At 41.8% G+C, this 15843-nt stretch overlaps 1 protein-coding gene across 1 annotated transcript; it reads right to left on the bottom strand.

The window, feature by feature from the left end:
• Window positions 1-4125: 4125 nt before the first annotated feature.
• LOC139381630 (charged multivesicular body protein 6b) lies at window positions 4126-15065 on the bottom strand. Its single transcript, XM_071125295.1, has 8 exons — window positions 14795-15065; window positions 13286-13395; window positions 7640-7727; window positions 7296-7382; window positions 6616-6681; window positions 6437-6517; window positions 6117-6201; window positions 4126-5957 (listed from the first exon to the last, which is right to left on the bottom strand). Exons 1-8 carry the CDS (start codon window positions 14855-14857, stop codon window positions 5914-5916), a joined length of 624 nt encoding a protein of 207 aa, XP_070981396.1. The 5' UTR covers window positions 14858-15065; the 3' UTR covers window positions 4126-5913.
• Window positions 15066-15843: the final 778 nt, after the last annotated feature.

Genomic DNA, 15843 nt, shown 5'->3' with positions numbered 1-15843 from the left:
GAGCTGTTGCCAGACAATTGAATGTTAATTTCTCTACCATAAGACACCTCAAACATCATTTTAGAGAATTTGGCAGTACGTCCAAACGGCCTCACAACCACAGACCACGTGTGTGCAGAGGGTCCCTGGTTCGCGCGAGGGGACGGTCTAAAGTTATACTGTTACACAGACACTGACTGGTTTTCTGATCCACGCCCCTATCTTTTTTTTTAAGGTATCTGTATTCTCAGTCATGTGAAAATCATAGATTGGTGTCGAGTAAATGTATTTTAATTGACATTTCTTTATATGAACTGTAACTCAGTAAATTCTTTGAAATTCCTGCATGTTTCATTTATCTTTTTGTTCAGTGTAGTTGGCCCACAAGTGGTTTCCAAAATTAAATAAGATCACATGTTATGTCACATGCTTCTTAATCAACAAGTGTAGACTAACGATGCAGAGTTAAAGATAACGTTTAATTGAAAAAATTAAACAGTGACATGAGGAATAAATACAGTGAATAACAACATGGCTATACACAGGGAGTTGGAAATAACACGGCTATATACAAGGACTTGAAAATAACATGGCTATACACAGGGAGTTGGAAATAACATGGCTATACGCAGGGAGTTGGAAATAACATGGCTATATACAAGGAGTTGAAAATAACATGGCTATATGATGTTCATGGGTACGAGGTAATTGAGGTAGCTATGAACAGTACATATGTAGGGATAAAGTTACTAGGCAACAGGATGATAAGACAGTAGCAGCAGCGTATGTGGTGAGTGTGAAAGTGTGTGTGTATGGGGTCAGTATGCATGTTGTGTGTGTGTGTGTGTGTGTGTGTGTGTCAGTGTACTGTAAGAATGTGTGAGTGTGTAGGTACAGTCCAGTGTGTGAGAGCATAATGTCAGTGCAAGAGAGCTAGTACAAAAAAGGGGCAATGCAGGTAGTCCGGGTAGCCGTTTAGTGATCTGTTTAGCAGTCTTATGCCTTGGAGCTAGAAGCTGTTCAGGGTCCTGTTGGTTCTAGACTTGGGGCTCTGGTCCCGCTTGCCATGTTGCAGCAGAGAGAACAGTCTGACTTGGGTAACTGGAGTCTTAATTTTTGGGGGGGCCTTCTCTGACACCCCGTATAGAGTTCCTGGATGGCAAGGAGCTCTACCCCAGTGATGTATTGGGTCGTACTCACCCTCTGTAGCGAATTGTGGTCAGGTGCCTTGCGGTTACCATGCCAAGCGGTGATGCAGTTAGTGAAGATGCTCCCATTTGTGCAGCTATAGCGCTTTCTAAGGATCTGAGGGCCCATGTCAAATCTTTAAAGCCTCCTGAGGGGGAAGAGGCCATGTTGTGCCCTCTTCACAACGGTGTGGGTGTGTTGACCATGTCCACATCACTAAGGAATGAACGTCAAGGAACTTGAAGCTCCCAACCCGCTTCACTAAAGCCCCGTCGATGTGGATGGGGGAGTGATCACCCCTCAGCCTCCTGTATTCCACAATCAGCTCCTTCGTCTTCCTGACGTTGAGAGGTTGTTGTCCTGGCACCACACTGCCAGGCCTCTAACCTACTGCCTATATGCTGTCTCATCGTGGCCGGTGATCAGTCCTACCAGTTCCAGTTGTCGGCAGCAAATTATGGTGTTGGTGTTGAGGCCACACATTCGTGGGTGAACAGAGAGTACAGGAGGGGACCAAGCACACACCCCTGAGGGTCCCCTGTGTTGATGGCCAGTGTTTGATGTATTTGATACGATTCCACCTATTCCGCTCCAGCCATTACCATGAGCCCGTCCTCCCCAATTAAGGTGCCACCAACCTTCTGTGATTCTTACATAGGTGTTCCTTTTGTCCAGGTGGACAGAATGAAACATCTCAACAATGAGACAGCTTCTTATTCAATTGAGACAGGAGGTGAGAATAAATAGAGGATGACATCAATCAACATTGGTCCCTAATGACATGCAAAATAGCAGGAACTGTAGGTAACTACAACAATTGAACACAGGGTGGGGGGGGGGGGGGGGGTGTGTGTAGCATTCTGCCTGATGGATTGGCAGCAAGGGGACAGACACACACACTCCCTGCCTCCCATATCATCATTATGGTGCCTTCCTCTGCAGACCTGGCTTTTTCAGGAGAACTTGAAAACAGCCTCCTCTCCTCCTACACACCCCCTCACTCCATTTTCCCTGCCTGTAATCATCTCGCAGGTTCAAATCTCCCTTTTGTGAATCATAGAGCACAGCTATTCACTGTTATTCAGGTTCCCTTAATGCCTTTGCCCACCTACTCCCTGTCTCCCACACGGTCATTGGTTGACGGGAACAATCAGTGACATAATGAAGTACTTATCCCATTGAAGTACATTTCACAGATTCCACCCAAAATATGGGTCAAGAAGACCTACCACTTACTCGTTGCTTGGAATCTTTAGTTATGTAGGTTGCTGTATAACAATTCTCTGTGACCAACTATGTAATTATTTAAAAGTGCCTTAGTATAATCTCTATAGTTACATTTAATTCATCACATGATTCTCCCCATAACTATGCAAACTCAGCAAAAAAAAGAAACAGCCCTTTTTCAGGACCCTGTCTTTCAAAGATAATTTGTAAAAATCTAAATAACTTCACAGATCTTCATTGTAAAGGGTTTAAACACCGTTTCCCATGCTTGTTCAATGAACCATAAACTATTAATGAACATGCACCTGTGGAACGGTCATTAAGACACAACCAGCTTACAGACGGTAGGCAATTAAGGTCACAGTTATGAAAACTTAGGACACGAAAGAGTCTTTTCTACTGTCTCTGAAAAATACCAAAAGAAAGATGCCCAGGGTCCCTACTCATCTGCATGAACGTGCCTTATGCCTCCTTTGCAGCATGCCTGAGGACTGCAGCTGTGGCCAGGGAAATAAATTGCAATGTCCGTACTGTGAGACACCCAAGACAGCGCTACAGGGAGACAGGACGGACAGCTGATCGTCCTCACAGTGGCAGACCACGTGTAACAACACCTGCACAGGATCTGTACATCCGAACATCACACCTGCGGGACAGGATGGCAACAACAACTGGCCGAGTTACACCAGGAACGCACAATACCTCCATCAATGCTCACTGTCTGCAATAGGCTGAGAGAGGCTGGACTGAGGGCTTGTAGGACTGTTGTAAGGCAGGTCCTCTCCAGACATCACCAGCAACAACGTTGCCTATGGGCACAAACCCACCGTCGCTGGACCAGATAGGACTGGCAAAAAGTGCTCTTCACTGATGAGTCGCGGTTTTGTCTCACCATGGTTGATGGTCAGATTCGCATTTATCATCCAAGGAATGAGCAGTACACCGAGGCCTGTGCTCTGGAGCGGGATGGATTTGGAGGTGGAGCGTCCATCATGGACTGGGGTGGTGAGTCACAGCATCATCGGACTGAGCTTGTTGTCATTGCAGGCAATCTCAACGCAGTGCTTTACTGGGATGACATCCTCCTCCCTCATGTGGTACCCTTCCTGCAGGCTCATCCTGACATGACCCTCCAGCATGACAATGCCACCAGCCATACTGCTCGTTCTGTGCATGATTTCCTGCAAAACAGGAATGTCAGTGTTCTGCCATGGCCAGCGAAGAGCCCGGATCTCAATCCCATTGAGCACGTCTGGGACCTGTTGGATCGGAGGGTGAGGGCTAGGGCCATTCCCCCAGAAATGTCCGGGAACTTGCAGGTGCCTTGGTGGAAGAGTGGGGTAACATCTCACAGCAAGAACTGGCAAATCTGGTGCAGTCTATGAGGAGGAGATGCACTGCAGTACTTAAAGCAGCTGGTGGCCACACCAGATGCTGACTGTTACTTTTGACCCCCCTTTGTTCAGGGACACATTATTCCATTTCTGTTAGTCACATGTCTGTGTAACTTATTCAGTTTCTTTCAGTTGTTGAATCTGATGTTTATACAAATATTTACACATGTCAAGTTTGCTGAAAATAAACCCAGTTGACAGTGAGAGGACATTTCTTTTTTGCTGAGTTTAGTCACTGTCCCATATACATGCACAGCACACATAAAAACATGAGACAGCACCCCAATCCACACAATACATTCACAAACCAATGAACAAGAAAAACACTGCTACCTGCTGTCCTCTAGTGGTTGTTTATATAACATACAGAGTAAAACCAGACTGGCCAAACACTACCTTTAAAAATGCTTGTATTGTTACAGAATACGAGATTTCGTATAGACACGCCACACGTTTGTCAATATGATATAACTGTCAAATGGTCTTCACAGTTATTATCAAGTGTCTCAGAGAGACACTACAGATTAGAGAACATATTTTTTTTTATACAATACATATCTGGTCTGATAGTCTACATACATATTACATCAAATATGTTGGTAGTGCTTATCTTTTATATGTAGGCCCTCCATTTCAGATAAAGAAATAATTAGCCAAAGCTCTGAGAATATGATATGCCAGTAAAATATTACTAACCCAGGCAGTTAGCAACCCAATATCACACTTCATTGTAAGACAGAGCGAATATCATAATACTCACTGGATAGAGAGCTAGGTCAGGCTCTGCGAGGTTGTCTTTGACTGAAATCATAGTCAAATCTAGGCATCCGATAATAACACCAGTGTTGTCTGAGGTACAGAATTAAGTAAGCCCACTGACAATATACGATTAGCCCTTCCTTTCACCAATGACACAACTAATTCCAAGCCAAAAGGAACTGTAGCTTTAGATTGGTTAAACAGTTTGACAGTAAGGAAGAAAAAGAATAGACATGAAATGGCTGCTTCAGCAAATAGGTTAGTGTCTTATAAGGATTCTGTCCCCAGATCAACAAGTTGAAATCAAAGCCAAAGTCAAATGCATTCCTGACAGTTTGGCAGGAATCAAGGCATTTTTTGTTGTTGAATTTTACCCCCTTTATTTACTCCCCAATTTCGTGGTATCCAATTGTTAGTAGTTACCATCTTGTCTCATCGCTACAACTCCCATACGGGCTCGGGAGAGACGAAGGTCGAAAGTCATGCGTCCTCCGAGACACAACCCAACCAAGCCGCACTGCTTCTTTAACACAGCGCGCATCCAACCCGGAAGCCAGCCGCACCAATGTGTCGGAGGAAACACCTTGCACCTGGCGAACTGGTTAGCGTGCACTGCGCCCGGCCCGCCACAGGAGTCGCTGGTGCGCGATGAGACAAGGATATCCCTACCGGCCAAACCCTCCCTAACCCGGACAACGCTAGGCCAATTGTGCGTCGCCCCACGGACCTCCCGGTCGCGGCCGGCTGCGACAGAGCCTGGGCACAAACCCAGAGTCTCTGGTGGCACAGCTAGCACTGCAATGCAGTGCCCTAGACCAGTGCGCCACCCGGGAGGCGGAATCAAGGCATTTTTAATAAAGATTTGGCATCTAAACAGGTTAGGTTTCTGAAAATAGTCATGACTTTAAAACATGAATGTAGGCTATTCCTCCCAAAGATAATATGTTCTGTGGTCAGATAATAAGCCTAAGTCACAAAAGGTTGAAGGGAAATAAATAAAGTGACATGCATTCATTTGTCTGTTAATCACAATTTGTTCACAGAAGACAAAAAACACACCTGTCAAGGGACTTAAGCAATAGGCACAATCAAAATAGGCCCTAAACATAAAAAGAATAGGAAGGAACCTGCAGGCAATGATCTGAAAAATAAGGTCCATGTCCATAGTGGGCCTCACAAGACGAAGGACTAGCAGGGCACCAGGAGCATCAGTCTTGACAGTGAGGGACTGGAAGTGATGCTTCTGCTTCCAGTGAGTGAAGATAATCTTTCTGTGGCTGTGTGTTTGGGGTGGTTGGGGCATGAGACCCCTACGAGGGGGATATAGTGGCCGGCGTACCAAGTCCCATGGCAAACAAACATGTTTCTAGACAGCCAACATCTCCCGTTCTTGCTTCTTCCTCGGTCTCTCTGAAATAAAGACAAGCAGACAGACTCAGAATGACTCCTAATTATCACATAGTCTATTACAACTGGTGGAGTATTCAACCTAATCCAAATGTGAACACATTTTCAACATGAAATTAACCCTCATTGTAATTCCGCATGTTGACATATGAGGAGTCTAACCTTGACCTGGCTCTGGTTCTTCCTCAGCTGTCTCTGGGACTTCAGGCAGGGACTCATCAGGTACCTCTGGTAGGTCAAGGTCTCCCTACACATACAATAACAAATCAAGGTTTCAGAGAAAGGAATAATAAGAAAGAGAAAGACAGAGAAATGGGGGAGGGACTTGAGCAGAGAAATGTATGTTCTAGTCCACAAAATAGAACCTTCCATTTGTATGAAATAGAACATTCTATTGATAGAGAGATACTGTCCAGGTTGACAGTCTCATGATGAGATGGTTTCTGCCTTGCCAGCCAGTGTTGTTGTTGAGTAATTCAGACCTGAGTGATGGCCTCCAGTTCAGCCAGTATAGCATCTTCATCCTCCTGTGTCAGGGAACCTGCCAGCATCTCATCTATTTCCTGAAGATAGATCAAAAGGTACAAATAAATATCAAGAAAATACAGTAATTTCAGTAAGATAGCAAAGCCTCTGTAAAAAGAAGCAGTGGGGACCTTACCCTCTGGTATTCAATGGCTTCTTGGGTCTCATCCATAATTCTCTCCACATCCTCAATAGACATCGCCTAATACGAAAGAACAAAACAGTAAGTACAGGGAAGAAAAATGTTTTAGCCATGGATTATTCATGTGGAATGCTATTTGGACTGCAGATGCAATGAAGGTAACTAAGGGCGCTTTCACATATCCCCTGTACGATGCGGATTCTGGAGCATTTAGTAGCCTGATCCACACTATACTGCTAACAAACCTTGGCTGAGACTAACCCTGGCTGAAACTAACCCTGGCTGAAACTAACCCTGACTGAAACTAACCCTGCACGAGTAGCAGGTCCAAAATCCAGGACAGGAGAACCAGGTATTAAGAGTCGGCAGCGCAATTCAAGTGAAACTTTGTGCCAGTTACAAGCAAGCTAGCTCGCCGACGTCATGTAGAATGTGTGCCTGACAAGCTGCATCCTGAAACGGTTATTTTCAGGTGTTGTGAAAGCTAAACTTATTCTGTAGAACTCTCACAAATGCTCCAAGAAACCGAACGGGGGTACCGAAATCCATATGTGAAAACTCCCTGAGCAACCTATTTATCTTACTGATGGCTTATGGAAAAACACATACAGTATGCTACCCATCTATGTCATAGGCATAGAGAACAAACTTAGATCTCTGATACCTTCACATACCTCATGCAATGACTTCAGGCAATCGTTTCCAACTTTAAGGCCTTCAATGACTTTCATCTCAATCTGGGCAAACTCAATGTCTTGACACTAAAGAACACAAGATTAGAAAGCATTAGTTGAGAACAGGTGGGTATTCACTCGGAACCAAATGGAAGCAAACAAAATGAAACAGAGGGACGTATCTAAAAAAATATTGTTATTGTTGCAAAGCGTTTTCTGTTTAGAGTGAACATTTTGTTGCTACGGTGCAATACATCTCATGTTACAGTAATGAATAAATGACCATGTTATACTATTCCTGGTGGTGTGAGGGTGTATGTTTGAAAAGTGTTTCAACTATTTACCATGCGCTCCAGGTTGCTAATCTGGTTTTCTGTCTTGTCGAGGAGCTGGTCTTGGTATCTCTTCTTTTTGAGCAAGAGGAGGGCCTTCCTGTTTGAAAACAAAATACAGAAAGGTTAGAAAATGCAATACAATAAATTGGAAATAATAACATACATACACAGTACACCAGTCAAAAGTTTGGACACGCCTTCTCATTCAAGGGTTTTTATTTTTACTATTTTCTACATTGTAGAATAATAGCGAAGAAATCAAAACTATGAACACATATGGAATCATGTAGTAACCAAAAAAGTGTTTAATGAAAATATATTGTATATTTGAGATTCTTCAAAGTAGCCACCCTTTACCTTGACAGCTTTGCACAAAACATTAGTCTCAACGTCAACAGTAAAGAGGCGACTCTGGGATGCTGGCCTTCTAGGCAGAGTTGCAAAGAAAAAGCCATATCTCAGACTGGCCAATCAAAAGAAAAGATTAACATTGGCAAAAGAACACAGACACTGGACAGAGGAACTATGCCTAGAAGGCCAGCATCCCGGTGTCGCCTCTTCACTGTTGACGTTGAAATTAGAGGTCGACCGATTAATCGGGGCCGTTTTCAAGTTTTCATAACTATGATTATGGTCGATCACATTGCATTCAACGAGGAAACTGCATGGCAGGCTGACCACCTGTTACACGAGTGCAGCAAGGAGCCAAGGTAAGTGGCTAGCTAGCATTAAACTTCTTATGTAAAAAAAATAATAATAATCAATCTTCAAATAATCACTAGTTAACTACACATGGTTGATGATATTACTAGGTTAACTAGCTTGTTCAACTTTGCATATAATCAATGCGGTGCCGGTTAATTTATCATCGAATCACAGCCTACTTCGCCAAACGGGGGAAGGTTTAACAAAAGCACATTCACAAAAAAAAAAAAAAAAAAAAAGCAATTGTTGCACGAATGTACCTAACCATAAACAATGTCTTTCTTAAAATCAATACACAGAATAATATATTTTTTAATCCTGCATATTTAGTTAAAATAAATATGTCAGCAGGCAATATTAACTAGAGAAATTGTGTAACTTCTCTTGGGTTCATTGCACGCAGAGTCAGGGTATATGCAACAGTTTGTGCCGCCTGGCTCGTTGCAAACTACTTTGCCAGAATTGTACATAATTATGACATAACATTGAAGGTTGTGCAATTTAACAGCAATATAAAGACTTAGGGTTGCTACCCATTCAATAAAATATGGAATAGTTCCAGATTTCACTGAAAGAATAAACGTTTTGTTTTCGAAATGATAGTTTCCCGGATTTGACCATATTAAATGACCAACTCTTTGTGTTTATTATATTATAATTAAGTCTATGATTTGATAGAGCAGTCTGACTACATTTTCCAGCAGTTCTTAACAATACTTAGCACAGCGCTGTTTATGACTTCAAGTCTATCAACTCCTGAGAATAGGCTGGCAATACTAAAAGTGCATTTTAGAACATCCAATTGTCAAAGGTATATGAAATACAAATGGTATAGAGAGAAATAGTCGACGTGTCATAATTACTATAATAACTAACTTCTTAACTGGGAATATTGAAGAACTGGGAATATTTTATAATTTTCTGAGCAAGGAACTTAAACGTTAACTTTTTATTTTATTCACATGGCACATTGCACTTTTACTTTCTTCTCCAAAACTGTTTTTGCACTATTTAAACCAAATTGAGCATGTTTCAATACTTATGAGACTAAATAGATTTAATGTATTATATTAAGTTAAAATAAGTGTTCATTGTTCATTCAGTATTGTTGTAATTGTCATTATTACAAATAGATTTTTTTTAAATTGAAAGAAAAAATATATATAAAATTGGCCGATTCATCGGTATCGGCTTTTTTTTGGTCCTCCAATAAATCGGTATCAGTCAGTCGGTCAACCTCTAGTTGAGACTGGTGTTTTGCAAGTACTATTTAATGAAGCTGCCAGTTGAGGACTTGTGAGGAGTCTGTTTCTCAAACTAGACACTAATGTACTTGTCCTCTTGCTCAGTTGTGCACTGGGGCCTCCCACTTTTTCTATTCTGGTTAGAGACAGTTTGCGCTGTTCTGTGAAGGGAGTAGTACACAGTGTTGTACGTTACCTTCAGTTTCTTGGCAATTCCTTGCATGGAATAGCCTTCATTTCTCAGAACAAGAAGAGACTGACGAGTTGAGCCTGTAATCGAACCCACAAATTCTGATGTTCCAGATACTCAACTAGTCTAAAGAAGGACAACAGTTTTCAGCTGTGCTAACATAATTGCAAAAGGGTTTTCTAATGATCAATTATCCATTTAAAATGATACACTTGGATTAGCTAACACAACGTGCCATTGGAACACAGTGATGGTTGCTGATTATGGGCCTCTGTACGCCAACGTAGATATTCCATTAAATCAGCTGTTTCCCGCTACAATAGTCATAAAACATTAACAATGTCTACACTATTTCTGATCAATTTGATGTTATTTTAATGGACGATCTTTTTAGCTTTTCTTTCAGAAATCAAGGACATTTCCCAAACTTTGAATGGTTGTGTCGGTTCAGTTGAAGTGGAAGTTACCATACACTTAGTCATTAAAACTCGTTTTTCAACCACTTCACAAATTTCTTGTTAATTAACAAACTATAGTTTTGGCAAGTCGGTTAGGACATCTACTTTGCGCATGACACAAGTCATTTTTAGAACAACTGTTTACAGACAGATTATTTCACTATCACAATTCCAGTGGGTCAGAAATTCACATACACTAAGTTGACTGTGCCTTTAAACAGCATGGAACATTTCAGAAATGATGCCATGGCTTTAGAAGGTTCTGAAAGGATAATTGACATCATTTGAGTCAATTGGAGGTGTACCTGTGGATGTATTTCAAGGCCTACCTTCAAACTCAGTGCCTCTTTGCTTGACATCATGGGAAATTCAAAAGAAATCAGCCAAGAACTCAGAAAAAAATATTGTAGACCTCCACAAGTCTGGTTCATCCTTGGGAGCAATTTCCAAATGCCTCAAGGTACCATCTGTACAAACAATAGTATGCAAGTATAAACGCCATGGGACCACGCAGCCGTCATACCGTTCAGGAAGGACACACGTTTTGTCACCTAGAGATGAACGTACTTATGTGCAAATCAATCCCAGAACAGCGAAGGACCTTGTGAAGATGCTGGAGAAAACAAGTACAAAAGTATCTATATCCACAGTAAAACGAGTCCTATAATCGACATAACCTGAAAGGTTGCTCAGCAAGGAAGAAGCCACTGCTCCAAAACCACCATAAAAAAGCCAGACTACAGTTTGCAACTGCACATGGGGATAAAGATCGTAATTTTGGGAGAAATGTCCTCTGGTCTGATGAAACAAAAATAGAACTGTTTGGCCATAATGACCATCATTATGTTCGGAGGAAAAAGGGGAGGCTTGCAAGCCGAAGAACACCATCCCAACTGAAGCATGGGGGTGGCAGCATCATGTTGTGGGGTTGCTTTGCTGCAGGAGGGACTGGTGCACTTCACAAAATAGATGCCATCATCAGGGTAAAAAATTATGTGGATATATTGAAGCAATATCTCAAGACATCAGTCAGAAAGTTAAAGCTTGAACGCAAATGGGTCTTCCAAATGGACAATGACCCCAAGCATATTTCCAAAGTTGTGGCAAAATGGCTTAAGGACAACAAAGTTAAGGTATTGGAGTGACCATCACAAATCCCTGACCTCAATCCTATAGAAAAGGTACGGGCAGAACTGAAAAGCAAGGAGGTCTACAAACCTGACTCAGTTTCACCAGCTCTGTCAGGAGGTATTGGCCACAATTCACCCAACTTGTTGTGGGAAGCTTGTGGAAGACTACCCGAAACGTTTCACCCAAGTTAAAACTTCTTAGGGCTCCAATCCCGTTAACGGGATGATATGACAACAGCCAGTGAAAGTGCAGGGCGCCAAATTCAAAACAGAAATCTCATAATTAAAATTCCTCAAACATACATGTCTCTTATACCGTTTTAAAGGTAATCTTGTTGTTAACCACAGAGTCCGATTTCAAATAGGCTTTACAGCGAAAGCACCACAGACGATTATGTTAGGTCACCACCAAGCCAAAGAGAAACTCAGCCATTTTTCCAGCCAAAGAGAGGAGTCACAAAAAGCACAAATAGAGATCAAATGAATCACCTACCTTTGATGATCTTCATCAGATGACACTCATAGGACTTCCATGTATGTTTTGTTTGATAAAGTTCATATTTATATAAAAAAAATCTGAGTTTACATTGGCGCGTTACGTTCACTAGTTCCAAAAACATCCAGTGATTTTGCATAGCCACATCGATTCAACAAAAATACTCATCATAAATGTAGATTATAATACAAGTTATACAAATGGAATTATAGATATACCTCTCCTTAATGCAGCCACTGTGTCACATTTCAAAAAAAACTTTACGGAAAAAGCAAACCATGCAATAATCTGAGACGGCACTCACAATAAATACAATTGTCCGCCATGTTGGAGTCCACAGAAACCAGAAATCACATAAATATTCCCTTACCTTTGATGATCTTCATCAGAATGCACTCCCAGGAATCCTAGTTCCACAATAAATGCTTGATTTGATCAATAATGTTCATTATTTATGTCCAAGTAGCTACTTTTGTTAGCGCGTTAGGTACACATATCCAAATGAACATGCAGGTCCTGCATAAGTTCGGACAAAAACGTCAAAAAGTTATATTACAGGTCGAAGAAACATTTTAAACTAAGTATAGAATCATTCTTTAGGGTGTTATCATAAATATTCAATAAAGTTCCAACCGGAGAATTCCTTTGTGTCTAGAGAAGCAATCAAACGCAGGTCGATATCATGTGAAATGCACGTGACCAGGAAATGGCTCTCTGCCAGTAACCTGACTCATTCAGTCCCACAACACAGTAGAAGCCTCATTCAAGTTTCTAAAGACGGTTGACATCTATTGGAAGCCCTAGGAAGTGCAACTTCATCCATATCCCACTGTGAATTCAATAGGGCCTGGGTTGAAAATCGACCCTTCCTGTTTGGATTTCTTCTCAGGTTTTTGCCTGCCATATGAGTTCTGTTATACTCACAGACATCATTCAAACAGTTTTAGAAACTTCAGTGTTTTCTATCCAATACTACTAATAATATGCATATATTAGCAACTGAGACTGAGGAGCAGGCAGTTTACTCTGGGCACCTTTCATCCAAGCTACTCAATACTGCCCATGCCGCCATAAGAAGTTTACATTGTTTAAGGAAATGCTACCAAATACTAATTGAGTGTATGTACACTTCTGACCCACTGGGAATGTGATGAAAAAAATAAAAACTGAAATAAATCATTCTCTAGTATTATTCTGACATTTCACATTCTTAAAATAAAGTGGTGATCCTAACTGACCTAAGACAGGGAATTTTTACTAGGATTACAAGTCAGGAATTGTGAAAAACTGAGATTAAATGTAATTGGCTAAGGTGTATGTAAACTTCCGACTTCAACTGTATGTATCAATGTATGATCATGGCAGCTTTCAATCAAGCGCTTTAAAGTGACATTTACTTTAGGCATTATTTATGGTGAGAGAAGGTCCTTACTCTTTCTTGCCATCTTTCAGCAGCTGCTTGGCCAGATTCCTCTCTTTTTCCAGCTGCAGAGTGATTCTCTTTTGGTACTGCTTCAACTTATCTCTCTGCTGTTTCAGTTGCTGGAATGGAGAAGACAGAAATTTTAACGTGATTGAAATGAGTGGTATTCCAACAACGCTAAATCGCTTCAGTTTACTGTCTAGCTTGCCAGTATAGTCAATTGAATTTGGTGTTAGCCCTGGTTAGTATGGGCTGTCAGACTGCCCCTAACCCACCAGTGTGTCTTAAACAACAGTGTGAGTAACAATAGTTTTATCAGTGGTTTGCCTTCAAAATAAGTCACATAGAATATGATGCAAACGGATACAATTAGTGAAATGCTATATCTGGACTAGATAACGCAAAAGTTTGGAATGTTTTCAAATTCAACAATAGACAATGTTAAATTCATTTTTATTATCAGTTGAAATTGCACTGTGGATGTATTAAATTTCATCATTGCATTGGGGGCATAACTATTTCACTGTACAGCCTTACCTATGGATTGTGGATCAATGAAAATGGGGTAACAGTCCACAGTAATGTTCTGTGTATGTCAATGAGTAAAGAGTTTACACAAATATTAGCGTCGTAGCTCTTATTGCAGGACTGACTGAGAAATGACCGCACTATCCAGCCTATCATGCATATTGACATGTGGGTGTCATTTGAGTAGCATGATACACCATTTCATTGAGTATTAAATATGCTCGATATGTAATGCTGCAGTTTAATACAGGGGAACGCTACATGCCTGAATGCATAGGCCAACTGTAAAGTTTGGTGGAGGAGGGGCTGTTATTCATGGTTGTCCTTAGGTCCAGTGAAAGGACTTTTTAACTCCACAGCATACAATGACATTCTAGATGATTCTGTGTTTCAACTTTGTTGCAACAGTTTGGGGGAAGGCCCTTTCCTTTTTCAGCATGGCAATAACCCGTGCACAAAGCGAGGTCCATACAAAAACGGTTTGTCGAGATCGGTTTGGAAGAACTTGACTGACCTGCACAGAGCCCTGACCTCAACCCCATCAAACACCTTTGGGATGAATTGAAATGCTGACTCCGAGCCAGGCCTAATATGCCAACATCAGTGCCCGACCTCACTAATACTCGTGGCTGAATGGAACCAAGTCCCTGCAGCAATGTTCCAACATCTAATGGAAAACCTCCCCAGAAAAGTGGAGGCTGTTATAGCAGCAAGGGGGGGGGGGGGGGGGGGGGGGGGGGGGGGGGGGCAAACGCCATATTAACGCCCATGATTTTTGAATGAGATGTTCGAGGTGCAGGTGTCCACATACATTTGATCATGTAGTGTACTCTGCAGATCTAACATTATAAATCGATTCCCTATCTGGGTAGTGTGGGTAGAGAGCCAACTGGAACATGTTTGTAGCTAACTATAGTAACTATGTTAGCAGGCTGACTTGCTAAATAGTTGGCTACGGCTAGCTAGCTACAGTAACGTTAGGCTACTCACCAAAACGGCTCTGTCCTGCTCTGTGACTCGCGTGCGTCTCTTTCTGCCGAAAATGTTTCCCATTTTGATTCCGCATCCCCGCCACTCTGTGCAACTAAAGAGTCGACTTGTAAACAAGTCTATTTCTCAGAAGAACATTGCGTAAGCCTACAATTAGTTTGTAGAGCGGTCGACAGGCTAGATATCTTATTACTTTGCTAGTTTATTTCAGCGAAGCTAATTCTAAACACCACACCCCTAAAGTCAGGAAGTACGGCATTCAGGTATGGACAATCGAAATAGTGGGGTTCTCTCGTTTGGGCAAGTCTGTCCTGCGCCTACTTGTTCTTCTTTTGTGATTGGGTTGGCGGATCGCATCCAACTTTTAAGGTGCATACACCGCCATCTACTGTACTGGAGTGTGAGGCCAGTCACAGCCTACCTACAGTGGCAAGAAAAAGTATGTGAACCCTTTGGAAATATCTGGATCTCTGCAAAAAATTCACAACAAAAATCACAACAATAGACACAGTATGCTTAAACTAATAACACAAACAAGTCTACATGTTCATGTCTTTATTGAACACCGTGTAAACATTCACAGTGCATGGTGGGAAAAGTATGTGAACCCTTGGATTTAATAACTGGTTGACCCTCCTTTGGCAGCAATAACCTCAACCAAACATTTTCTGTCGTTGCGCATCAGACCTGCACAACGATCAGGAGGAATTTTGGACCATTCCTCTTTACAAAACTATTTCAGTTCAGCAATATTCTTGGGATCTCTGGTGTGAACTGCTCTCTTGAAGTCATGCCACAGCATCTCAATCGGGTTGAAGTCAGGAGACTGACTGGGCATATTTTCATCTGTTGTTGATTTACTTCTGCGTTGTGGGTTGTTGTCCTGCTGCGTCACCCAACTTCTGTTGAGCTTCAACTGGTGGACAGATAGCATAACATTCTCCTGCAAAATGTCTTGATAAACTTGGGAATTCATTTTTCCATTGATGATAGCAAGCTGTCCAGGCCCTGAGGCAGCAAAACACACCCAAACCATGATGCTTCCTCCA

This window comes from Oncorhynchus clarkii, chromosome 23 (genome assembly GCF_045791955.1).
Source record: "Oncorhynchus clarkii lewisi isolate Uvic-CL-2024 chromosome 23, UVic_Ocla_1.0, whole genome shotgun sequence".
In the NCBI taxonomy this organism is placed as follows: Eukaryota; Metazoa; Chordata; class Actinopteri; order Salmoniformes; family Salmonidae; genus Oncorhynchus; species Oncorhynchus clarkii.
Note: the sequence above shows the minus strand (reverse complement) of the source record. Positions and strands in the feature narration are given on the sequence as shown.